The sequence below is a fragment of the Schistocerca cancellata genome, chromosome 3 (assembly GCF_023864275.1).
Source record: "Schistocerca cancellata isolate TAMUIC-IGC-003103 chromosome 3, iqSchCanc2.1, whole genome shotgun sequence".
NCBI lineage: Eukaryota > Metazoa > Arthropoda > Insecta > Orthoptera > Acrididae > Schistocerca > Schistocerca cancellata.
Genome location: NC_064628.1, coordinates 623,013,505 through 623,034,830, shown reverse-complemented (window position 1 = coordinate 623,034,830; position 21,326 = coordinate 623,013,505). Strand labels below are relative to the sequence as shown.

At 43.6% G+C, this 21,326-nt stretch overlaps 1 protein-coding gene across 1 annotated transcript in view; it reads right to left on the bottom strand.

Annotated features, from left to right (window-relative positions):
• LOC126175537 (uncharacterized) overlaps positions 1-18,782 on the bottom strand; it is a 124,205-nt gene extending 105,423 nt beyond the window's left edge. Inside the window, exon 1 of the mRNA XM_049922370.1 lies at positions 18,637-18,782. Within this exon, the coding sequence (XP_049778327.1) occupies positions 18,637-18,732 (96 nt within the window). The 5' untranslated portion in view covers positions 18,733-18,782. The remainder of the gene's footprint in view (positions 1-18,636) is intronic.
• Positions 18,783-21,326: the final 2,544 nt, after the last annotated feature.

Here is a 21,326-nt window from a genome sequence, read left to right as displayed (position 1 = left end):
TCATGATCGGTGATCATCGTATTACACTAACGTAAGTTTGGATATTACCACTGATCTGATTGTCAGAAATGCGATACTAGCTTTGTCGCCGCGCGGAGTAGCGTCTTGTCACGGTACGCGCGGCTTCCCCCCGTCGGAGGTTCACGTCCTCCCTCGGGCATGGGTGTGTGTGTTGTCCTTACCGTAAGTTAGTTTAAGTTAGATTAAGTAATGCGTAAGCCTAGGGACAGATGACCTCAGCAGTTTGGCCCCACAGTCCTTACCGCAAATTTCCAAAAAATTTTCTAGCTTTATCGGCAGAGAGGTAGATGTGGAGTAATGAGTCGGATCTCACCAAATCTGAGCAGCATGTGATACTCAGAAAAAAATTTCAACGGACGACAAATAATTTTCTCGAGTTTTCTGCATTTTCCCAGTTTCAGTGTATTCTTGTGGCTGTCGATTATCCATGACATAACAGGATCTTTCCAATGGTCGTCACCCTTTTGCTACTGGCGTGGCGCATTGTCAGAAGTAGAATATCTTGCGAACAGCACAAGTTTCTACGTACTTTAAACACGAAGAATGGAAGTTAAAATTCAAAAACTTTTTTGTTTTGGTAGTGACATAGTTACAAATTCGTGTAAAATGAAATATGTACAGTTATTTTGTTGAAGAAACATAATGAATGTTTGTAGACCACAATTTTATCTAAGGAGAAACAAAATTGTTGTTGGTGTTGTGTATTTAGTCTGAAGACTGTTTTGATGTAGCTCTCCGCGTTATTCAGTTCTGTGCTAGGTTATCTCTGGGAAACTACTGTAACTTACATCGATTTCCACCTGCTTACTGTAATCAAACACTGGTTTCCCTCTAAAATTTTTACGCCTTACACTTCCTTCCATTACCAAATCGGTGATTGCTTGATGTTTCAGAATGTGTCTTCTCTATCGACCACTTCTTCTAGACAAGTTGTGGCACAGTTTTTCCCCCATGTCGATACAGCACTTCCTCATTATTTACGTGATCTGCCCATCTACTTTTCGACATCATTCAGTAGCAACATATTTCAAAAGGTGCTTCTTGTCTGAACTGTTTATCGTTCACGTTTCACTCCTGTACAAGGAGGTTCTCTCAACCTTCAGAAAAGACTTGCTAACACCTAAATTTATATTCGATGTTAACAAATATCGCTTTTTCAGAAACCCTATTGCCAATCTGCATTTTATGTCCTCTCTACTTCGGCCTTAGAGAGTTATTTTCCTGCCCAAATAACAAAACTCAAAGACTACTTTTATTTCCTAACCTAATCATATTAGCGTCGCATCATTTAATCCAAGTACATGCCGTTACGTGTTTGTTGGTAGTCATATTATATCTTTTTTTCAAAACGCTATCAATACCGTATTACTTCTCTTCCAAGTCGTTTATTGTCTCTGAGAGACAGCAAACTGCGAAGTTTTTATTTCTCCTTCCCGAGCTTTACTTCTCTTTTCAGATTTCTTCTTGGTTTTCTCTATTGCTTACTCAATGTAAAGTGTGAATAACATCGGGGCGAGGCTACAACTCTATTCACTCCCTCTCATGTCCCGTAAACCTTGCAACTGCAGCCTGCTTTCTGTAGAAGTTGTACGTAACTTTTCGCTCGCTGTATCTTACCTCTGCTATCTTAAGACGAATTGGCAAGAGACCAACAAACCTGAGAAACACCTCAAGTCTAAATTGCAGCCTTTTACTATCTGTTGATGGATTGTTGCGTTGCCTCGTGTTTAGATGATGTACTTGTGGATCGATTCCCGTATTCTGTGCTTGATGCTGGAGCCTAGTGGTTTCGAAATCGATTGCAGTTAAAGTGGGAATAGAAATAAAAAGAGGGCAAATAATTTCCCACCGTGAAAGTGGCACAGTCTGATGTCCCAACTTCTTCCATCATGAAACTTCCTGGCAGATTAAAACTGTGTGCCGGACCGAGACTCGAACTCGGGACCTTTGCCTTTCGCGGGCAAGTGCTCTACCAACTGAGCTACCCAAGCACTTGCCCGCGAAAGGCGAAGGTCCCGAGTCCGAGTCTCAGTCCGGCACACAGTTTTAATCTGCCAGGAAGTTCCATATCAGCGCACACTCTGCTGCAGAGTGAAAATCTCATTCTGGATTTTTCCATCATTGTGGAAGTTCTCACCCAATCTTCTTCTGACTATGGTTACATTGGATTTGTATGGCATCGAAAGATGGGCACTGCAACATATACGATAACTTACCGAATATGACGAGAGACAAGTACTGAGTCGAAGATGTGAGGATACGAGTTACGGATAGATCGCTACGCATTACTCCAATAGACGAAAAAGATTAAAAAGAGGGTGAAGAGGAAAGGTTGTCAACTGTTTGGTGGATGTGTACATGATTATAGGCAGGTAACAAAGCATCTGTGTATACGGTGGTGACGCGGCAGCGACGGAAACACCCGTGTGTAGAGCGGCGGTGCCTGGCACACAAGGACAACCTCTGGCCGGCGGAGAGTGCGCCCGTCACAAACCAACACCAACACACATGTCGCCGTGACGCAGTTTTCCAGCATCTTATCGCCTTCACTTCCCCACCGTCTGACAGGCACTAAGTGGCTTTGAGGACGTTTTTGCAGCAAGTGTTCCTTGACATTCTCTGTCCTTCTATCCTCCAGAACTCCTCATGGACCCTTGACCTTTGATTCATTTTCGCCCTTTTCGTTCTTTTTACTTTACAGTGCTGTTCGAACAGAGCATACCACATGCAGAACTTCACATGGTCATTGTGTTTAGCTCCGACTTCGTTCACTCGATGAAAGACTGCGGATAGGTTCGGGATTTAATCTCAGACCAGACGAACAGTCTAGTGACTGCGACAGGTACATCAGTAACTGTTTTTCTCTAAGCGGCCAAATATTGACGATGAAAATTTTTTTCGCTTGAAGGTTAGTGTCATCACACTAGCTGTAATGCCTACCAATGTATGGGCCTGTAATAATATTTTGTTTTCAAACGAATAATCCCGGAATTCATATCCTGCAAACAAGAAAGGAAAACGTTCCGCTGTGCTGTAGCGTACGTATGTTCCCTGATGTAGACAGGCGTTTAATAAGCGATTTATCAGCAATTACGGTGTGTGATCAACTCAACATCACATGGACAAGGCCACGGTTTTCTCCTTGTCCTGGCAAAGTGCGCAATAGCTTTAATTTATGTGAAAATTACTCCCATCTCAGTCACTAACTAGTGCGTGCCTTACTCTCATGTATTTTTCTTTTATTCCAATTTTTACGATACCTTGGGCTACTCTTCAGGTAATAACTTTCGACTTATTTTACTAAACATCCTGTCTACTATTTTCCACTCAAGACTGTGCATGCGCTGTCTTTTGTCACAAGACAGTAGAACAAAATTTCAAACTTTCTTTCAGGGATCGAATTGTTAAACGCAAGGCGTATAAGATAACGAAAACAGCTTGGCGCACTCTCGTCTTCCGTTAGTTTGTGCTTTGCTATAACTACAACACTTCAAGGATAATTACGTTGACTTGGTCCACTTGGTGTTTAAAGGGGGAAAATACTGTGCACCACATCACTGATTCAGCCAACAACAACATCTTAAGTGGTACAACCCTTTACCATATTCATAAGCCATGGGAAATGAATCAGTCATTGCTCGAATATCGAATATCGGTTTCGCTTTTTTTTGCGAGTTATGGGAGAAAACCAAAGGCAGCCTAAGCTATAGTGACTAGAGTGGTCTGAAAAACGTTGTATTCCTAGTTGTGGAAAGTCACGAACGAGTGTCAAGCAATGGCGTTAAGTGACGTCCCATTTCTACCCCTCTTTCTGGCCACATAGCCAGGGGACTACCATTTCAGTGAAGCTGACCAATGTAACAGACGGTATGTCCTGTTCTTTCTTTCTATCTTTTGCCTAACATGAGCCTTTCCATAGTTCTGTGCGTTGCTCTGAGCTTTTATTTGGGGAATTTATTAAAAAGTCCAGATCTCGGAGACGTAAGTTAGCATTGTTGGAACGCAGTGCTCAAATTTACTTTCATCTTTGATCTGAAGACTGAATCTCTCTGGCAAAAGTTTTCCATCCTAGTTTGATGTACCAGAAGACTTCAGATCTTACATCACCCTTAATATTTACGAGACCGTTGAGACATGTACTCGCTGTCATTTTTGAAAGAGGCATGTTGCAAATGAAAAAAAACATTTTCTGCTCTGATCCATTTGTTGGATGAAATTTTAGTTTTGAAAAAGTTTATGCTGAGGTCAACTAGCTGAGATTTAGAAACAAGAACAGCAACTAAAGCGAAGAGTATTTCGCTATCAGACGACATGACAATTTCTCCGCGAGTCTCAAGTTGTTTTTCCTCCTCCCATTTTTTTTCTTATGTCCAGTCTTCCTCGTTTGTTTTCGAATCGCCAGTTCCAAGAAAGGTGAGAATAGGTAACATGGAACCACCTTCTCTGATACATCTTTACATGGGAAAATCTTTCGCCCGTTGTCTAACACCTATAAAGGCTGAGGAAGCCGAATGGAATTTGTGGAACATTCGGATATGGCCAGGTTCAGCTGAGTAACCAGCTAAGATACTGTAATGAATGCTCGAAAATGACTCTGTGGATTGAAGTCGGGGTCGTATAACTACTCCTCTGCTAAACCGACCCGCACACACACGTTGGACATTGATACTAAATGAAGAGATGTGGTAGAGTAGGTTGAAAAGGGGAGGGGATGGACTAGGAGAAGCATCAGGTAGCCGTTTTTCAGACTGTTCTTATTTACGAAGATCTTCCAGTGCGGTACCGGAAACCCAGGTCGCGGCAGGCGCAGCGGGGAAAGCGCCGAGACAAAGAAAGCCGCCAGCTATCGGTCGCTGCCCCTGGAACCTGCTGGCACGGCAGCTCAGCTGAGCCGCACCCATAGTCAGCAACACAGAGGAGAGCGTGGCGCCGCTTTTGCAACAGGGCGTAGTCCGGCGGCGGTCCTGTCTATGATCATTTCTTACCACTAAATGTTATCGCGAATGCGCTGTCTCCATTTCGTACATTTCAATAGATTATCTGACAAAGTCACTAAGTGCGTCATTTACAAATACGAACACTAGGAAGTGTAGTTCGTGCGCACATGATGTCACAGAATTCTCAACACAAACTCTACGACTAAACATTGATAGAGACAGTATTCCCGTTAGTGATGGGTTGCGACAAGTCAATTGGATCGAATGGCTGTGGACGCGGGAAAGACCTGCTAGAATATCATATTGTTAACGTAACAACAGTCATGTTTGCTTCACGTCACCCACAGTTAACATCACAGTCTTCACCTTCATCGTATCTAAACTAACTCGAAAATTAACGCTCAATGTTCAGTGTGCACCCCAAAGAGACTGTTATGGAGTATTGACGCAGGTAGCAGAATAGTGTTGGCTGCTGCACCACGTGTTAAGATTGAAGCCTTCCGCATTCTTTCGCGCGAGCACTTTAGCACTATAGTGCCTGGCCTAATAACGTTGTCGCTTATGGGAGTGCGTTAGCCATCTCGTGTACGGTGGCAGGTCGCCGTACGTAGTACGAACGCTTCTCGTAAGTTTTAGATATCAACCTAAAAATAAAGTTACGTAATTAATTTCTATGTTTGTTTGTTTACAGGTACATGTCTGCAATCTTTGTACACACTAAAACATTCTAAGTTGAAAAAGTGGAGATGGCGTCATTATTTTAAATTTTTACTGTCCGATGGGTCTTAAAAGTACCGTCCGCTTTGTAATCATAAAACAGCAAAGAGCTGAATTCATGCACTGGGTTACTGTCAGGACGTCTGTTTTCCTCCGCTGTAGCACAGGAATCTCTTTGGACAGTAAACAAAAGACTGTCGTAACGCTGTGTCGTAAGAGTTTGCGGGCCCTGCTGACGTGAAATGACATAATTGCGAGTGTTTACGTAATTGCGAGTGTTTCGATGTTTTTAATCTGATTTCGATTAACTTTATTTAAGGTAAAACGACATTACTAATACAATAAGTGAACAGCTCGGTCAGATACGATGAATATATCCTGACGAGACTGAGAAGTCTCAGTCGTTTTTTTGCCCATAAATTTAGAAAAACAAATATGTTACAATATATCACTTTGGTTTTAGTTGCTTCACTCATACATTAAATTTTTTGGTACAGATTTTTGTACTTTAGACAGAGAAGGGTTATTATGGGTCGTCTAGTGCAGCGGTTCCCAATCTTTTCCTCTAACGGAACACTCTGAGAATCCCGATACATGTTTATTTCAAAGATAACTAAAATTTTAAAAACGTGTTTTATGTGGTGATTACTTTAATTTTAAATCATAACTAATAACACAAAGCATAGTGAAATTTTAAAATGTGATTAGTATCGTTAAAAGTAAAAAAAGACGCCATGTCATTAACACTTTTTCACGGATAACTTATTAACTTTCCGTGGAACACCAGTGCTCTGCAGAACACAATTTGGGAAATCCTGCTGTTCAAATGGCTCTGAGCACTATGGGACTAAACGTCTGAGGTCATCAGTCCCCTAGAACTTAGAACCACTAAAACCTAACTAACCTAAGGACATCACACACATCCACGCCCGAGGCAGGATTCGAACCTGCGACCGTAGCGGTCGCGCGGTTCCAGACTGTAGCGCCTAGAACCGCTCGGCCACTCCGGTCGGTAATCCTACTGTAGTGGCGTGCTATGATACTGTGACGTGGGATTTTCAATCTGTACCAGAACTACAGTCATGTACCTGAAAACAAGCAAACAGTTAATTACATGACTTTATTTTTCCAAGGTGGTATTTAGACCTTTGAGACTAACTTCCCCTTTAACTAGGAGTAGCGACGTCCTTAATCAACTTTTATGTCGCCGTGTCTTCAGTCTCAGACTTGCGTAATTACATGTTTTGGTTACTGTTTTACGTCGAATGTCGTATTACTTGTAATTGTTCTCTAATTTTTCCGGCAACCCATTTAGAAAATAGCTCTTACTTCTCGCTCTTTTATGGGCGTGTGGGCCGTGCGGCGACTGACAGAACGAAAGCGGCCCGCGGCAAAAGAAACGACGGCTTCAGACAAAGGGACAGGAGGGCGCCACGGCAAAGCCCGCGCACGCCGCCCGCTCCCATCCCATCCTGTGCGGTGCGGGGCAGAGAAGGGAAGAGAAGGGGCCCCGCTTTCCCGCGGATGTGGGCCAGCGGCGCCGCTCACTGCAAGTAGCGCGGCCAACGGGGTCAGCCGTGTCTCTGTCCGTCCCTACCCACTGCAGTACACACCACACCGGCCGCTTCCCTACTTCCCGTGCAACGTACGGAAACGAAACCGGTCCCGTGCGGCTGTCACACTGCGTCCACTGCAGCCTGACGGAAGTTCGATCATACGAGGTGTGAAGCAAAATTTATGAATGGGTTGAGGATTTCTTCGCAGCGAGCACGCAGCATGTATCTTCGGTGGAGAGTCAGTTCAGTCGGTAACAAAAACAGTAGTAATTTCTGGCGTGCCGCAGGCTAGTAAGTTGGCATCCTTGTTCATCTTATGCAGGGTGTTTCAATGTCTTTGCACCATAGGTGTAGGGGTGATTGATTATTTCATGGGGAACAACTTTCTTTTTTTTTTCTACAAAGTGCTCGCTGAGGCTTCCAGGAGACAGTAAGCGTCCGCCTTTAGTATTCGCAGGCCGTGGGATGACGTGATTTCGCCGAACTAGCAAGGTCTACTAACCAGGTGCGCTGCATATTACCTACCCCAGGGTACTGACCGAGTGACTTTCCACAAGAAAACCTAAAGACTGAGTGTCTAGTGGAGAAACACATTTTAGAACCGAGTCTGGAAGTTTTTAATTCGCCCGTCCTACACTCTTTTATGGGAAACAGGCAACACACAATGCATAAACACGCCGGGGTTGCCTTCGTCCTACGACATTCCATAGGCGTAACCAATACGAAAAGCTGCCTTGCGTCGCTGGGAATAGTGAGCGAACATTTTATCTCAAACAAAATTTGTTTCTCATGACCGTCATGCACGAGGACGTGCAAAAAATTAATGCCTGCGAATTTTTTATGTGAAAACTCTTAAGGCTATTTAAATAAAACAATCATTATTAACTTTCGATATCTTTTTTCTTCAAGTCTAAAAATTTGCAGCTCTCTGTTCCTAGAAGGCTTTGAACTGTAGCGTGTATCATGGTGGTGCGTAACGTAACGACCGAGCAAGGTGGCGCAGTGGTTAGCACCCTGAACTCGCATTTGGGAGGACGACGGTTCAAACCCGCGCCCGGCCATCCTGTTTTAGCTTTCCGGTGATTTCCCTACATCACTTCAGGCAAATGCCGGGATGGCTCCTTTGAAAGGGCACGGCCGACTTCCTTCCCCATCCTTTCCTAATCCGATGGGCTGATGACCTGGCTGTTTGGTCCCCTACCCTGAATCAACCAACCAACCGGAACGTAATGTACCCTGTCCTTCAATATGAAAATGCCAGAACACACACGAGCGCCGCGACTTCTGCAACTATCTGACGCCTTCGGTTCATCGATGATCCTCCACAGTTCTGACTTGGCACCTCGCTATTTACATCTGTTTACAAAACTTAGAGGACACTTTCGAGTATTTCATTTTGATAGTGATGAAATGGTGAATGCAAAGGTGAGGTTGGGGCTCCATCAACAAACTCAAACATTCCACAATGACAGTGCCAACAAACTGGTGTATCGTTTGGTAAATGTCTTCGTCTCCAGGTTGACTATGCTGAGAAATAAATATGTAGGCATGAAGGACAAAGATTTAGAATGTTAATAATGTTTGCTTTATTTTTAAAAAAATTCATACAAAATAAACCGCAGTCATTACTTTTCAGGACATCATCGTATCAAAAAATGGTTCAAATGGCTCTGAGCACTATGGGACTTAAGTTCTGAGGTTATCAGTCCCCTAGAACTTAGAACTACTTAAAACTAACTAACCTAAGGACATCACACACATCCATGCCCGAGGCAGGATTCGAACCTGCGACAGTAGCGGTCGCTCGGTTCCAGACTGTAGCGCCTAGAACCGCTAGGCCATCCCGTCCGGCCATCATCGTATCACCCCTGGCGTTTGATGCAAAGGCTTTGAAACACCCTGTATATTAATGAGGTGGCAGACGTTTTGCAAATGATGCACTTATCTGTATCGAACCACTATCAGCCGGCCGGAGTGGCCGTGCGCTTCTAGGCGCTACAGTCTGGAACCGAGCGACCGCTACGGTCGCTGGTTCGAATCCTGCCTCGGGCATGGATGTGTGTGATGTCCTTAGGTTAGTTAGGTTTAATTAGTTCTAAGTTCTAGGGGACTGATGACCTCAGAAGTTAAGTCGCAAAGTGCTCAGAGCCATTTGAACCATTTGAACCACTATCCAAAAAAAGCTGCAAAAATGGCTGGGCAATTCTTGATAAGATTCAAAAGTAGTGCCCAGATATTCAACTTGCTTTACATGTATAGAAATGTAAAATTGTGCATTTCACAAAATTCTGAAGAGAAGTTTCCTACGAATGCAGCACGAGAGTCGCAATTATAATTAATTGCCTCATTTTAGAACCCGGCTGGAACAATTTGTAGGGATACGGAACGGAACGATCACGCAGGCTCAGTCGTAGGAAAATCAGGTGGTGGTCTTTAGTTCATTGGTGGGGTACTGCGAAAATGCAGGAAGTCTACAAAGAGGCGTGAGCGTCCCATCTTAGAATACGCCTACTGCACGTATTTGTGCGACTTGTACCACACAGGACTAACATGAAAAATTTAACGTATTTAAGGGTAGCACGTATGGTAAGGGGTTTATTTGACTCACTGGAGAGCGCCAACGAGGTAAGGAATTGACAAACGCTTGACGATAGACTTCAATAAACCCGCGAAAGCCTACTTACGAAGTTGCAAGAACCCGTAAAACGGAAACATCTAGAATTATATTTTACACAGCTACCGCGCGAACTGCGGAGATATGATTGTGCTAATTATAGCGCACCCAGAGCCATTTAATCAATCATTGTATCCGCGTTCCATGCGCAATTCTAACGGGACGAAACCCTAGCAGGTAGCACAATGATAAATACCCTCGGCAATGCACTTCACATTGGTTTGCAGGATATTAATGCAGATGTAGATGTCGCAACAGATGCCAACAGACTGAAGACCTGACGGAGGTAGCGGAACCTCCACGAGAGAAGCCTCAGCGTATTATAATACACGCGTCTGAATCAAGAGATACAGATAGTTCCTTCCGTAACGAGGGAAACTTTCTCCGTGACTCTTATCTAGCTTCTGACTCGTATGTGTACTGGAAATTAAAATTTTTTTGTTAGTTGTCCACTTTTTATAGTGTAATTGACTTTTGTATTACAGTTTTAATGAAAATGTTCTTATTGCAACAAAGGGATCTCAGTAGCGGAAATGTTTAAGGCTGTAGACTCTCTAGGAGACAATACCAGTAACAGATCAGTCCTGAATACAGGTATCATTTATTGACGCTATCACAATACCTACATTTTTCGTGGATGTGCAAATGTGCAGTGCCGGCCGGAGTGGCCGAGCGGTTCTGGGCGCTACAGTCTGGAACCGCGCGACCGCTACGGTCGCAGGTTCGAATCCTGCCTCGGGCATGGATGTGTGTGATGTCTTTAGGTTAGTTAGGTTTAAGTAGTTCTAAGTTCTAGGGGACTTATGACCACAGCAGTTGAGTCCGATAGTGCTCAGAGCCATTTGAACCATTTTTGAAATCTGCAGTAATAAACAGTCGTATTTACGAAGCCAATTTCTTCGATGCCTTTTCTTTTTGTATAGGCCTACCAGCTTATTGAATCCGACTTCCGCTGCATAGAGAAAATATTCAAAGGTATAGGCCTACCAGCTTATTGAATCCGACTTCCGCTGCATAGAGAAAATATTCAAAGGTAATCTTAGAAAAGTTAGACAAGCTTCTTCTTAGTCTTAATCCATGCCACCCATGGACAACACGTATGTCAAATTGTTTGAACATCAAAATAATCTGTATATCAGGACGATGGGAAAGCGGTTTAGTAAATTTTTAAATGGTGATAATCGGCTTCTATTTGCTCCATTCCTACCTCCAACTTAACACAGTTATTTTTTCGCTAAGTTAAACCCACTTCCAAATCATAACACAAATACTAGATTATATTAGTGAACAAAATTCAAACAAATACGAAACATAAACGTTTCATCTGATTAGAAATTATACTGGAATAACTATCGGATATACCTAAACACACTTTTTTTCCGAATCGATATTGTCACTTTCAGCATCGTGCTAAAATTCGAAGAAATTTTACGTTCCCTCGTTTATTTACTTTTATTAATAATCTGCCCTATCTTTTCCGCCCGACAGACCGAGTGGTGCAGCGATAAAGGCACTGAATTCGCTCACTGGAGGCATATGGTTCAAATCCAAGTGGCGCGTCCTTAGTGTTCCTTCACTGGCTTTTTCTTACTGCCAACAAATCACCTACGGAATTCAGGGGCGATGCGTTTAGTAAGTCCTAGGATGATTCTTATCCCCGGCTTCCCCAACTAAACTTGCTCTCTGTCTCTAACGATTTTTCTGCCCTCATACCGCACATTCACTCGCTGGCCTCCTATGCACACACGCACTTTCCGGGTGTATACGTACAAGGTGTGGACGCACAAACGAAATAGGTCTACCTTACAAAACCTTAAAACCGAAAATTTAAGTGTCAACGGGAATAGTATTCCACGAAACAAGAAATACTTTTAATTGTTGCATGATAAAAAATTCTCAGAAGGAACTGAGTTGTTCCAAATTGTTTTCGAAATCGGAGAATCATTTCGTAGGACCACCTATCGTAATTTAGAAGAAATGTCTTCGTCTCCAGGTTGACTATTAGTAACAAATTCGCTGAAATATTTGTCCGCAATTATACTGAACAAATTATAGTTATTTTGCTTTCGAAAAATGTTAAATGCAAAGGTAAATCTTTCGGAAACGACAGTTTGAAACATGACTTGGCTGCAGTGAAATACATTATTACAACTGTAAATTATGTGTGACTGTTGTAAGCATTGTCGTGATCTGCAGGTTAATCAGTTTCACACCTATGATCCCACAGCGGGACTGTCTATGTGTGGTGTTAATTTTAATGATTAATGAAGATAACTGCCGACTGAGACTGAGTGTGACATTCGGAGATTACCTTCCTGCTGTAGGAATGGCTTTCCATTCGTTCACGGAATTCAAGGCGATTTCGAGATGGACGTCGATCCCGGTGCCAAGCAACAGTCTCCGGCGAAGAAAACGGGGTTCAAGTTAACAGACTGAGTGGAGAGTAAGCACAATGAACTATCAGCACTTTCATTTCTCCTTAGGTTCGATAAGCAGTCGTCTCTGAAATGTAGCCAAGAGTCTTCCTGTCAAAAGGTAGACCCCACACTTGACAGAAGGCTCTGCATTTGTAATCGTCAGGTCGTGCGGTAGCGTTCTCGCTTCCCACGCCCGGGTTCCCGGGTTCGATTCCCGGCAGGGGCAGAGATTTTCTCTGCCTCGTGATGGCTGGGTGTCGTGTGCTGTCCTTAGGTTAGTTAGGTTTAAGTACTTCTAAGTTCTAGGGGACTGATGACCATAGATGTTAAGTCCCATACTGCTCAGAGCCATTTGAACCATTTTTTGTAATCGTCAAGAGATATTTAACGTCTATGAGTCCAGTAGAGCCTTCTGGATTGGAGCAGGAAATGAACATGGCTGCATCTGTCTGATCCAGGGGCGAAGCGGCAGTCATGCGTCAGAGTCTTTACTGCCAATGTTCATTCAACAAAAGGGTGAGGAAATAAACCGTGTGACCCTTTCCTCCTTGGGAAAGAGAGAACAGCAACTGCTGAGTGGTATACAGCATTCCGTCTTCAGGCCACAAGTGGCCCATCGGGACCATCCGACCGCCGTGTCATCCTCAGGTGAGGATGTGGATAGGAGGGGCGTGTGGTAAGCACACCGCTCTCGCGGTCGTAATGATGGTTTTCTTTGACCGGAGCCGCTACTATTCGGTCGAGTAGCTCCTCAATTGGCACCACGAGGCTGAGTGCACCCCGAAAAATGGCAACAGCGCATGGCGGCCTGGATGGTCACCCATCCAAGTGCTGGGCACGCCCGACAGCGCTTAACCTCGGTGATCTCATGGGAACCGGTGAATCCACTGCAGCAAGGCCATTGCCCCAGAGTGGTGTACAGTACACAAATATTCCTTCCGAGCTTTCCGAGAGAATCGAAAAGAAGCGGCCAAAGATGGGTCTTGGTGCACCTTTGAACAGACACGCGTGAGCTCTCCTGCTAGTGGGAGAGGCAAAACACAGGCGGTTTTTGAGAAGTTTCCGCTTCCAGACACATTCATTGACCTTAAGATCTGAGTCTATATTTCTCTGTACCTAAATGCGTAACAGACCATCCGTGGGCGCCATATTGGTAGCTCCCAAAAGGTGCTGCGTCCTACCAACGGTTCCTGACCGGCATCCTGAAGTGAAATCTTCACGAAGTGGTTTCACAGCATGCAACGATGCATGCAGCTGCAAAGACAGTACTCTGAACGATTCTATGTCTAGTTTATGTAAATGTCGCAACATCAGTTACATTCTCAAATTTGCCAAGTGACCCTTGTACAAAGCTGTACAATGCTATATGGCGCTCGAAACAGAATAAAGCTGTAGTCTATAACAGACTTCACTATAATGGTCTAACTTCAAACGTGAGAGTTACAGTATATGATATTAAAACGAATTACTGATCAACATTACACCACTCCGTGCTGTTCAGTATTGTCGCAGTACTGGGCGTGACTAATGGCAACACCCAAAAACTTAGGCTAGAATGTAATAGCATTTATGTGCAGCATGTTAATGCACACTAAAAGTTAAAAAAAAATAACTATTCCCAGATGTTACAGCAGATCAAAAGTCCCCTATCTTCAGTTAGTGATAACAAACGTTTATTACAGCGCAGACGAAGTAAATGGTGATATCGGTCAGGAGAAAGAGCTCAGAGAAAAATGCGTTTAATATAAAAGTTGGTGGTCCACAGACGGTCATGTAGCAGCCTAAGTAAGAACAGTTCATCATTTGATTTAAGCACCAAAAACTATTTCACTTCTTAAACGAACATTTACATTAAGCGAGAAGGGCTGCTCAAACCGATTAGGTAGTAATACGATTTCCAATATGAATAGAAAAACGAATGTGGTTCATAAAAAGGCAAATTTGTTCGTTTTAGGCTTCGGTACCAATCAAGCTAACGAACTGAACAAGAACAGGATTTGAGATCCCGCTGACACACGCCGTGTTCATTTCCAGTGGGTTTTCTCGGGCACGTCAAATTAATTCCGGTCCTTCAACAAAACACTGAGAATTTACCTCCTCAGCACGATCTAACTGGGCAATTTCTGCGACATCCGTGGTCTCTATTTCGACTGACAGTTAAAAGTCCTGTTCTCCAACTCTCCCATCACCTCTGCAGCCGACGATCTGGACATAGTTCATACTTAACAGACATAAGGCGCAACTGTTGCAATTTATAGTTCCAACCTTAGTTGTTAGAAATGTCACCGTCTTGTAATATTCAAGGCGGCCGGATAATTACAACAGCTCGGTTAATTGTCTTATGATGATTCTCCGGCATCCGTAGAAGTCTTAAGATGACCTTCTGATGGCCGGGTACGGTTTGGCCTCGCGGCTGCCTCTGACAGCCAGCGGGAACATTAGAGGTGTTTATCTGACGTTAAACGTAAAGATGAGTCCACTTGTCCGGACGTCAAGGTGAGTGGCTTAGTAGTATCGAGTTTTCTGTCGTCGAAACCAGCAGTGGAGGCCATTCTCTGTTCAGCATCCCACTACTATCTCTGGCAGTTCGCAAACACTGCGTCTGTCATTCGCAGAAAAATATTCCTCTTCCCACAGAGTCGAACGAGACGACCGAGCGAGACGATTTGTCGGAGCTCTCTGGCGAGCAAATTTCTTGAAATAGTGGACAGTAGCTTAGAAATCATGCAGAATATTTCAGCTAAAAACAGCTTACAAAATTAGCTCGTCATTTCTGAGCCGGATATATCAGTTCTTTATATCGCTAGATTTCCTCGAGCTGCATCTTCCACATACTGGTGCGTGTACAGTATCACAGCCTCGGACAGGAGGATACAACGTTGTCTTCAATCAAAAATCTGAAAAGCTTCTCACCATTCGAGAAACACAGCGAGTTTCACCTTCCTCACTGAACCATTAGTAGCTATGGGAACAACTATTATACCTATAATAATGGATACGAATGCAGAAGAGTTACAGAGGCGATCGGTTTTGAAACCGCTGGACTGGTGTGTATTTGAAGAGCCTAATACCATTTATTGGTTACCCACCACTCTGTATTCAGACGCACATAACAGGAATTGGAAATTATAGACGTGAAAACATAATGGCACAAAGTCTACATCTACATTTATATATATACTCATAAGTATGGCGGGCAAGACGTCGTATCGTTGTTATAGATTTGCATTTCTATTCCATTCGTGTATCGACGGAGGCGAAAATGACTGTATGCTTCCGTGTGCGTCCTAATATCTGTCACATTCTGATGATCCTTACGCTAGATGCACGATGGGAGCAGCGTAATGGTCACAACGTCTTCTTCAAATGTAGGTTCTCTAAATTTACCCAACAGGTGATAATTTTCTTATTAATTAAATTATTGACAACCTACCTCATAATTTCACTCCGTTCTCTGACATACTATATAAGTGGTATTAACATGAATATCCCTTTGTACAATGTAATGAATTTCGAAAAGACAATAATGGATCATTTAAAAATGGCTGTAAAGCCGAAATTTTAATAGTGTATCTAGAAGGAAATAAAATAAAATTTAAATGGAAAATGCATTATCATTTAAACAGTTACCGACAAGAATTCTGCGAGAATACGTCATTTTTCTTCCAAGTTCCCGAGCATTTATTTTACATTTTCATATGAACTATAGAGATCTGTTGTGACCCTAGCACCTCGTTTCTGAATTCGTTCGATGTCTGTTGTCATACCTACTTGATAACGACTCCAAACACTGGAACAATCCTAGAGAATTGGTCGCAATATAGTGTTGTGTGCTACTTCCTATAAGGATGTATTACATACTTCGAGAACCGTTCTACTAAGCCTGCCTCCTGAACGATTTTCTGTATACTGATTTTACGTGACTGTCTCATATCTAACTTCTTACTAATACCACTAAAGACATACACGATTTGAAATTTTCGAAATGTTCACCACTAGCATTATAATGAGATATTATCGGGTTATTTTCTTTGTTATAGACATTATCTCACATGTATCGACATTTACATTCTTAGACATTTTTAAGGGAGCAGTGATAAACTACAGAAAGTGAAAGGTTACTTGTAACTTGTTGTGAAACCCGATTGCAGTTATAAGAGTGAAGGATATAAAATGGAGGCAAAAGTTGAGGAGTGAGTAAGGTTGCGTTGTGGCATTTTCCCATTGTAATTCACTACGTACACTGAGAAAGCAGCAAAGAAAACGAAGTAGAAAATTTGGAAAGGAACTGAAGCTCAGACAAACAAATAAAAACTTTGACGCTTACCGGTGACACTGTACCTCTGTCAGAGACGAGAAAGGACTTGGAACAGCATTTGAAAGGAATGGATAATGTCATGAAAAGAGGTTATAAGATAATCAGCAACAAAAGGAAAATAAGAGTAATGGAACATAATCGATTAAAACAGGTTTTACTGCTTTAGTTAGATTAGGGAAAGACAGTAAAAGTAGTCGTAAAGTTTCCTTATTCGGACAGCAAAACACTTGAAGGCGGCCGTAGCAGAATGCAAACTAGAAATGTCAAGAAAAGCATTTCTGAAAAAGCGAAATACTTTTCCACATGGAATAAAAATTTGAATGTTAGGCATCCTGTTTTAAAGCTGGAGTGTCCTTGCACGGAAATGAAACATGGACCATAAGCTGTAAAGACAAAAAGATAATAGAAGCTCTTGAAATCTAGTCGTACAGAAAAATATTGGAGATTAGAGGATGTACTGAATCGAAGGGGGATAAAATTTACGACACAACTTTACTAAATGAAGGCATTAGTTAATATATCAGATCTTGAGGCGAGGAATCATCAGTTTAGTGATGGAGGGAATTGTGGAGGGTAAAAGTTGTTGGGCGAGACCAATGATGCATACAGTAAGGAGATCCAAATGGATGTAGGTTGCAGCAGTTATTCAGAAATGAGGAGGTCTGCACAGGATAGGCTAACGTGGAGAGTTGCTTGAAACAATTACTTTAAATGAAGACCACAACAACAACAACAACAACGACGACGACGACACCAACATCCACATTTAGAAAGAGTTTTTATTGATTACAATAAATCGAAATTTTTTCCAAGTGTTTCTGCAATCTTCGACAAGAATAGAAGTTGAAGCAAGAAATTAAATGTTCATCTTTTGAATCTGCAGCTCTTGTCTTTCATTTCGTGTTTGCTGCTACATTATGGGACATAGGTTCCACCTTTTAGCAAAAACTCTGTTTTTTTTGTTTTTTTTTTTTTTTATTTTTACACAAACATGTTTTGGCACCTCTGTGCCTTCATCACTGGGTTTTATTTATTGAAAACATGATTTTACATTATACGGTTTCGCTGGACCATACGTATGGTGTACTGCACTGGTAGCTTGTCTATTTTATGTGACTGATTCTTCTTCTTTTGCGTTCTGATGGCACTGCACACACATATTAATGTACTTTGTGTAATTTCTCTTTCATCAACGCCCTTTCACTTCGCAAATCGTGGCGAGGACAACACGTTTATATAAAAGAAATTACACAAAGTACATTAATAGAATGGAATACAAAAAAAGAAGGATTAGTCACACGAAAACATTAGAATCTATAAGTGCAGGACACTATACAAATGGTCCTGCAAAACCATATCATGTTTTCAATAAACAAAACCTACTGATGATGGCACAGCGGTGCAGAAACATGTTTGAGTGAGAAGAAACAACAATGTTCTTGCTAAAAGGGGGAACCTGTTCCTATAAGAAATTAAAATTTGTTAGCCACAATGCCAACGTGATGTAGTGGCTCTGAGCACTATGGGACTTAACTTCTGAGGTCATCAGTCCTCTAGAACTTAGAAATACTGAAACCTAATAAACTAAGGACATCACACACATCTATGCACGAGGCAGGACTCGAACCTGCGACCGTAGCGGTCGCGCGGTTCCAGATTGTAGCGCCTAGAACCGCTCGGCCACTCCAGTCGGCTGATGTAGTGGATACCCAGGTTCAAATCCCACCTTTGGCACAAATTTTAATTAATTTCTTCAGCTTCTGTCCTTACAGAAGATAATGTTCAGACTCAATACATCTCCAGGAAAATGTAATCCCATCAGATCAGAGGATCCTTCTGCAGCTGTTTGCGATCGTCCAACGAAGATATTTTTCTGTACACAACAGCATCGTTATCGAACAATGCTATACTGCTGCTGATCCTGTCTAGGTTTACCGGTACGTACAGTGGGATTAGGGACGGTATAAGAGAAGAGCGAGTGAGGTCGGCTGCTTACCGGGGGCGGCTCGCAGCTGAAGGCGGACTCGGAAGGCGCGTAGTCCTTGACGGCGACGGTGGCGAGCGAGTCCTGCTGCTGGTGTTCCTTCTCCATGTCCGGCGCGGCGCTGAGTGAGCGGCGGGCTCGCGGCCGCGCGGCTAAACCCGCCGCCCCCCGCCACCGCCGCCGACACACCGCGGGGAAAGTCGGCGAAACGCAAGGTCAGCGCCGGCAGAGCTGGGAGCCACGGCTCTGCAGCCGGTGCATCGCTGCATGGGAACGCTGCAGCCGTCAGGCTTCACATTGTCCTGCTTTCCGATTTGTACGCAAACTGTGAGCAATAAGCCGGAGCGGGATTCAGAACGCCTCACATCGCTCGACAGAGGAAAGGTCACGAGACCTGATCCGGTAGCCTTTAGATCAGTGGTCGTCAAACTACACTGCTCAAAACAATTCGGGGATCAGGTGAGATATCATACACAACAGACATACGGTAACTTATTTTATTCAGATATCAGATATAGTTGCAATCTGTGTGTGATACAGTACGATATTTCGCTGTCTCAACTCCTTACTTGAGGTTTACATGGCGTTTACGTAGAGCGAGCCACCATTGGGCTACCATAATAGTGAAACAGTCATTCTCGTTGCCCTCTAATATGGTGTGTGATCACCTCGGACGGCCAGTACAGTTGCACACTAGTGTGGCACGAACAGTATGAGGTTATCAACCAGCTCTTGAGGGATGTTTGGCCATTATACCATGAGTGCAATATCCAGCTCTGCAACCGTTCTAGGAGGTGCTGGTCTGGCTGCAATGAGTCTGCCAAGTGCATCCCAAACATGCTCAATCGGGATTATGAAGGTGAACAAGCTGACCTCCCCATTCGTTCAATTCCATCAGCTTCAAGCATGTAATCCACCGGTGCAGCTCTGTGGGGACGAGCGTTATCGTCCACAAGAAGGAACCCATCTCCTATGGCACCTGCGCAGGGCACAACTAAAGGTCGAAGGATCTATTCTTTATACCTCTGAGCAGCCAACACGCCATTCTGAATGGCATAGAGGTCCGTAAGTCCGCCAATACTGACTCCTGCCCGCACCGTTCGTCCACCACCATGATACGGTGATGTTTCCTTTACATAAGCAGGACTGTTCCGAGTTCCACGTTCTCTCCACATGAGGAACGACGATTGTCCGACTGAATACAAAATCTTGACTCATCTGTGAACAGCGCCCGGCGCCATGAGTTACGACTCCAATCCTGATGTTTCCTCGTCCAGTTTCTGCGCACTAAACAGTGTCGTGGTTTTAATGGGACACACAACATAAACCTGCGTGCGTAGAGGCCACGTTCCCGAAGGCGATAGCGGACAGTTTTTGTTGATATCGCGCGCCCTGTTGCTGCCGGGAGGGTGCGTTGCAGCTGAGTTGCATTCAGCCTCCTGTCTCGACAGCCTGTTAACGGGAGACAACGGCCATCTCTTGCTGATGTTACCCGTGGACGACTTTGGCCTTGCCTTCTTTTAACGGTTCCTGTTGCCTGAAGTCGAGTCCAGGTCCTGGGACATTTCAATGTTCAAAAATGTTCAAACGTGTGTGAAATCTTAGGGGACTTAACTGCTAAGGTCATCAGTCCCTAAGCTGACACACTACCTAACCTAAATTATCCTAAGGACAAACACACACACCCATGCCCGAAGGAGGACCCGAACCTCCGCCGGGACCAGCCGCACAGTCCATGACTGCAGCACCTCAGACCGCTCGGCTAATCTCGCGCGGCGGACACTCCAATAGTTGGAGCCAACTCCCTCTGTGTCTGTCCCGCTTCCAACCGCCCTATGGCTCTCCGTGCCATATGGTTCAAATGGCTCTGAGCACTATGGGACTTAACTTCTAAGGTCATCAGTCCCCTAGAACTTAGAACTACTTAAACCTAACTAGCCTAAGGACGTCACACACATCCATGCCCGAGGCAGGATTCGAACCTGCGACCGTAGTTGTCGCGCGGTTCCAGACTGTAGCGCCTAGAACCGCTCGGCCACACCGGCCGGCTCTCCATGCCATACTTCGGGTAAGTCACGTTGTCGTTGCATTGCACTACCAGCTCACTACACTATCTGAACCCAATTGCTTATGTAATACGTTTGGCAGAGTAAACACAAGTCAACACCAACTCCCTATACGGCAACTTTCCGTTATTACCACTATGTCGGTAACCATAATGTTGTGACATGGAGAAGTGGTACTAGTATTTGCCAGTTCATGTCATTAGATCGCCGGGAAAGCCTCAAGAGTTAAACCATAATGTTGTTGTTTCCATTCTGTAGAACCGACAGAAAAACGTCAAACCATTTTAGTTCGTACTGCCGGTGACAATACTTCAGAACCTAGAAATCTCAACTGATTCACTAATTGTTTTGAGTAGTGCATTTTGCTATAGAGACAATATTGGCATTGTATAGGTCGATACCTCGAGCCGCATGGGAAGGGCGAAAGGTGGGGAGTGGAGAGAGAAAGTGGCAAAGAGCGATTCAATTTCCGCCAAATCATGGTTATTGATAGAACCTTACCACTTACACATTTTAATGTACATATTATAAGGTAACACATCAAATATTTTTAAGCGAAAAAGAAAAGGTCTACATAGTGACCAATTTTCCGTACCTAAACGGGTACCTTGCGCACCAGTGCCATCACCACGCTTT